This window comes from Myotis davidii, unplaced genomic scaffold (genome assembly GCF_000327345.1).
Source record: "Myotis davidii unplaced genomic scaffold, ASM32734v1 scaffold1277, whole genome shotgun sequence".
Lineage (NCBI taxonomy): Eukaryota > Metazoa > Chordata > Mammalia > Chiroptera > Vespertilionidae > Myotis > Myotis davidii.
The window spans coordinates 3,464,748-3,467,180 of NW_006290682.1; the positions used below are offsets into that span (position 1 = coordinate 3,464,748).

The 2,433-nt window shown below is 51.4% G+C and overlaps 1 protein-coding gene across 1 annotated transcript in view; it reads right to left on the reverse strand.

Annotated features, from left to right (window-relative positions):
• The window catches only part of STS (steroid sulfatase (microsomal), isozyme S), a gene marked incomplete at its 3' end in the record, with an annotated part of 35,096 nt that overhangs the window by 24,566 nt on the left and 8,097 nt on the right, over positions 1-2,433 (reverse strand). Inside the window, exon 5 of the mRNA XM_015563968.1 lies at positions 1,926-2,020. Within this exon, the coding sequence (XP_015419454.1) occupies positions 1,926-2,020 (95 nt within the window). The remainder of the gene's footprint in view (positions 1-1,925; positions 2,021-2,433) is intronic.

Below are 2,433 nucleotides of genomic sequence, written 5' to 3' on the forward strand. Positions count from 1 at the left end.
GCGTGCAGGAGGCGGCCGATCCATGATTCTCTCTCATCATGGATGTTTCTCTCTCTCTCTCCTCCCTTCCTCTCTAAAATCAATAAAGAAATATATATATTTTTTAAAAAAACCAATAGATAGAAGCATAACCAACGGACGCAGACAACAGAGGGTGAAGGTGACGGCCGGATTGGGGGGGTGGTGTGGGGGCAATAGGGCGGGTAACCACACATGTGTAATACCTTAATCAATTAAAAAAAAAATCAATGGGAAAATATCCTTGGGTGAGGATTGACCAAAAAGAAAAAAATCACACCAATAAATAAACAAACAAACAAATAAATAAGTAAATAAAATAGGAAACAACTTGAAAATGTAGGGGAAAAAAGTGCCCAGTGATCAAAACCACGGAAGCCTCCAGAAACAGGGTACGTTCGTTCGACGTGCAACCTTGGCTGCCCTGTCCTCTCCCCTCCCCGCCCCCACCTCGCTGAGTCATCTGCTGTCGAGAGGGTAGGAGGGGCCATTTCTCTCTCCGCCAGACTCCCACGGGGCCCAGGTCTCCCCTCTCTCTCTCTCTCCTCACCGACCTTGAAAACTCAAGGTCAGGCAGCCAGCTGGCGGTGGCAGACGTGACCATCACAGCTTCCCCCTTTTTTTTTTTTTTTTTTTATGAGCTGGAGCGCTCCAGTCAACAGCTCTTTGGAAAATGTGTCGCCTCTGTCTTGCACGCCCGGGAGGCAAGAACGAACTTTTAGCTGTTAGATGCGTTCCCGCTATTTGTTAAAAAAAATACAAATAAATAAAAAACACACAAAAACATGAAGGAAGCTCCCAGCGTTCCAGCCACCTGCCACCATTTCAACCCTGGAACAGAAAATATTTACATCCGCCCCGACCGGTGTGGCTCAGTAGATAGAGCGTCGGCCTGCGGATGGAAGGGTCCCGGGTTCGATTCCCGGTCGAGGGCATGGACCTTGGTTGTGGGCACATCCCCAGTGGGGGGTGTGCAGGAGGCAGCCGATCGATGTTTCTCCCTCATCGATGTTTCTAACTCTCTATCCCTCTGCAAAAAAAATCAATAAAATATATTTAAAAAAAGAAAAAAAAAGATTTACATCCTAGAATCGTGGGCGCCAACATCGAGGCGTGCAGACGGCTGCCACAAAGGACTGGAGTGGCCTATTCCACGTCTGAGGGCGTCACCTTTATTATCCAATAAGCGTCCCCGACCTGAGTCAGCGCGGAAAACAATGGCAACGCAATAGCAGAAAAATAATTTCAACGCGATAGGAGCGTCGGCTGATTCTCTCTGAGCGATCCCTGGTGACTGGTGATTGCATAGGGCAGAGTCCGGCCGGTGTGGCTCAGGGGTTGAGCATCGACCTCGGAACCTGGAGGTCACGGTTCGATTCCCCGTCAGGGCAGACGCCTAGGTTGTACCCTCGATCCCCAGTAGGAGGCAGCCGATCTATGATTCTCTCTCATTATTGATGTTTCTCTCTCTCTCTCTCTCTCACTTCCTCTCCCTAAAAATCAATAAACACACATATATATTTTTAAAAAAACACAAAACACATGACCAGCCGGATTTGGCTCGGTGGTTGGGCAGGGATCCAGCGACCAGGAGGTCACGGGTTCAATTCCGGTCATGCCCCGGTTATACCCTCGATCCCCAGTAGGGGGCGAGCAGGAGGCAGCCGATCCATGATTCTCTCTCCTCACTGATATGTCTCTCGCTCCCTCTCTCTTTAAAAATCAATAAAAACATTAAAAAAATAAAACCCAAAACATGGATCGCCCTGGAAACCCAGTCTCGTCTCTAAGGCCCGTCCGTCCGTCACGGGCGTTTGTTCTTAACCTGCCCCTCACTCTGGCGGGCGGCTGGCGGACGCAGGTCGATGTGCCCACATGTCACAGACCCCATGTGCCCAAAGGCTGACAGCCGGGATGGCTTCCCCCGACAGGTCTGCAATCCGTGGGGCCCCATCCTGCCTTCGCACAGCCGCGTCCGGCTTATAAAATACAGTCAAGGGATCTGACGAGGGAAGAGGTTTGTCAACGTGCAGACACCGGGGCCTCCGCTGGGGTCAGGGCGTTCGTTTAGTGTCACAGCTAGAATCCTATACAGTAAAAGCCTAATGCGCTAAGGGTCTGGTCGTTCGTTAACCAAAGCGTGATATGCTAATGATATGCTAATGGTATGCTAATGGTATGCTAAGGAGCTCAACTGCTCACTATGACATGCACTGACCACCAGGGGCCAGACGCTCCTACTGGGTAGGGCCATGGGACTGGGGACCATGGGGCTGGGACTGGGGGGTGTCATAGGACTGGGGGGGCATGGGACTGGGCGGTGTCATGGGACTGGGGGACCATAGAGTTTGAAGGGTCATGGGGCTGGGAGGCCATCGGGCAGGGGAGGGCCAAAGGGCCAAAGGACCATGGGAC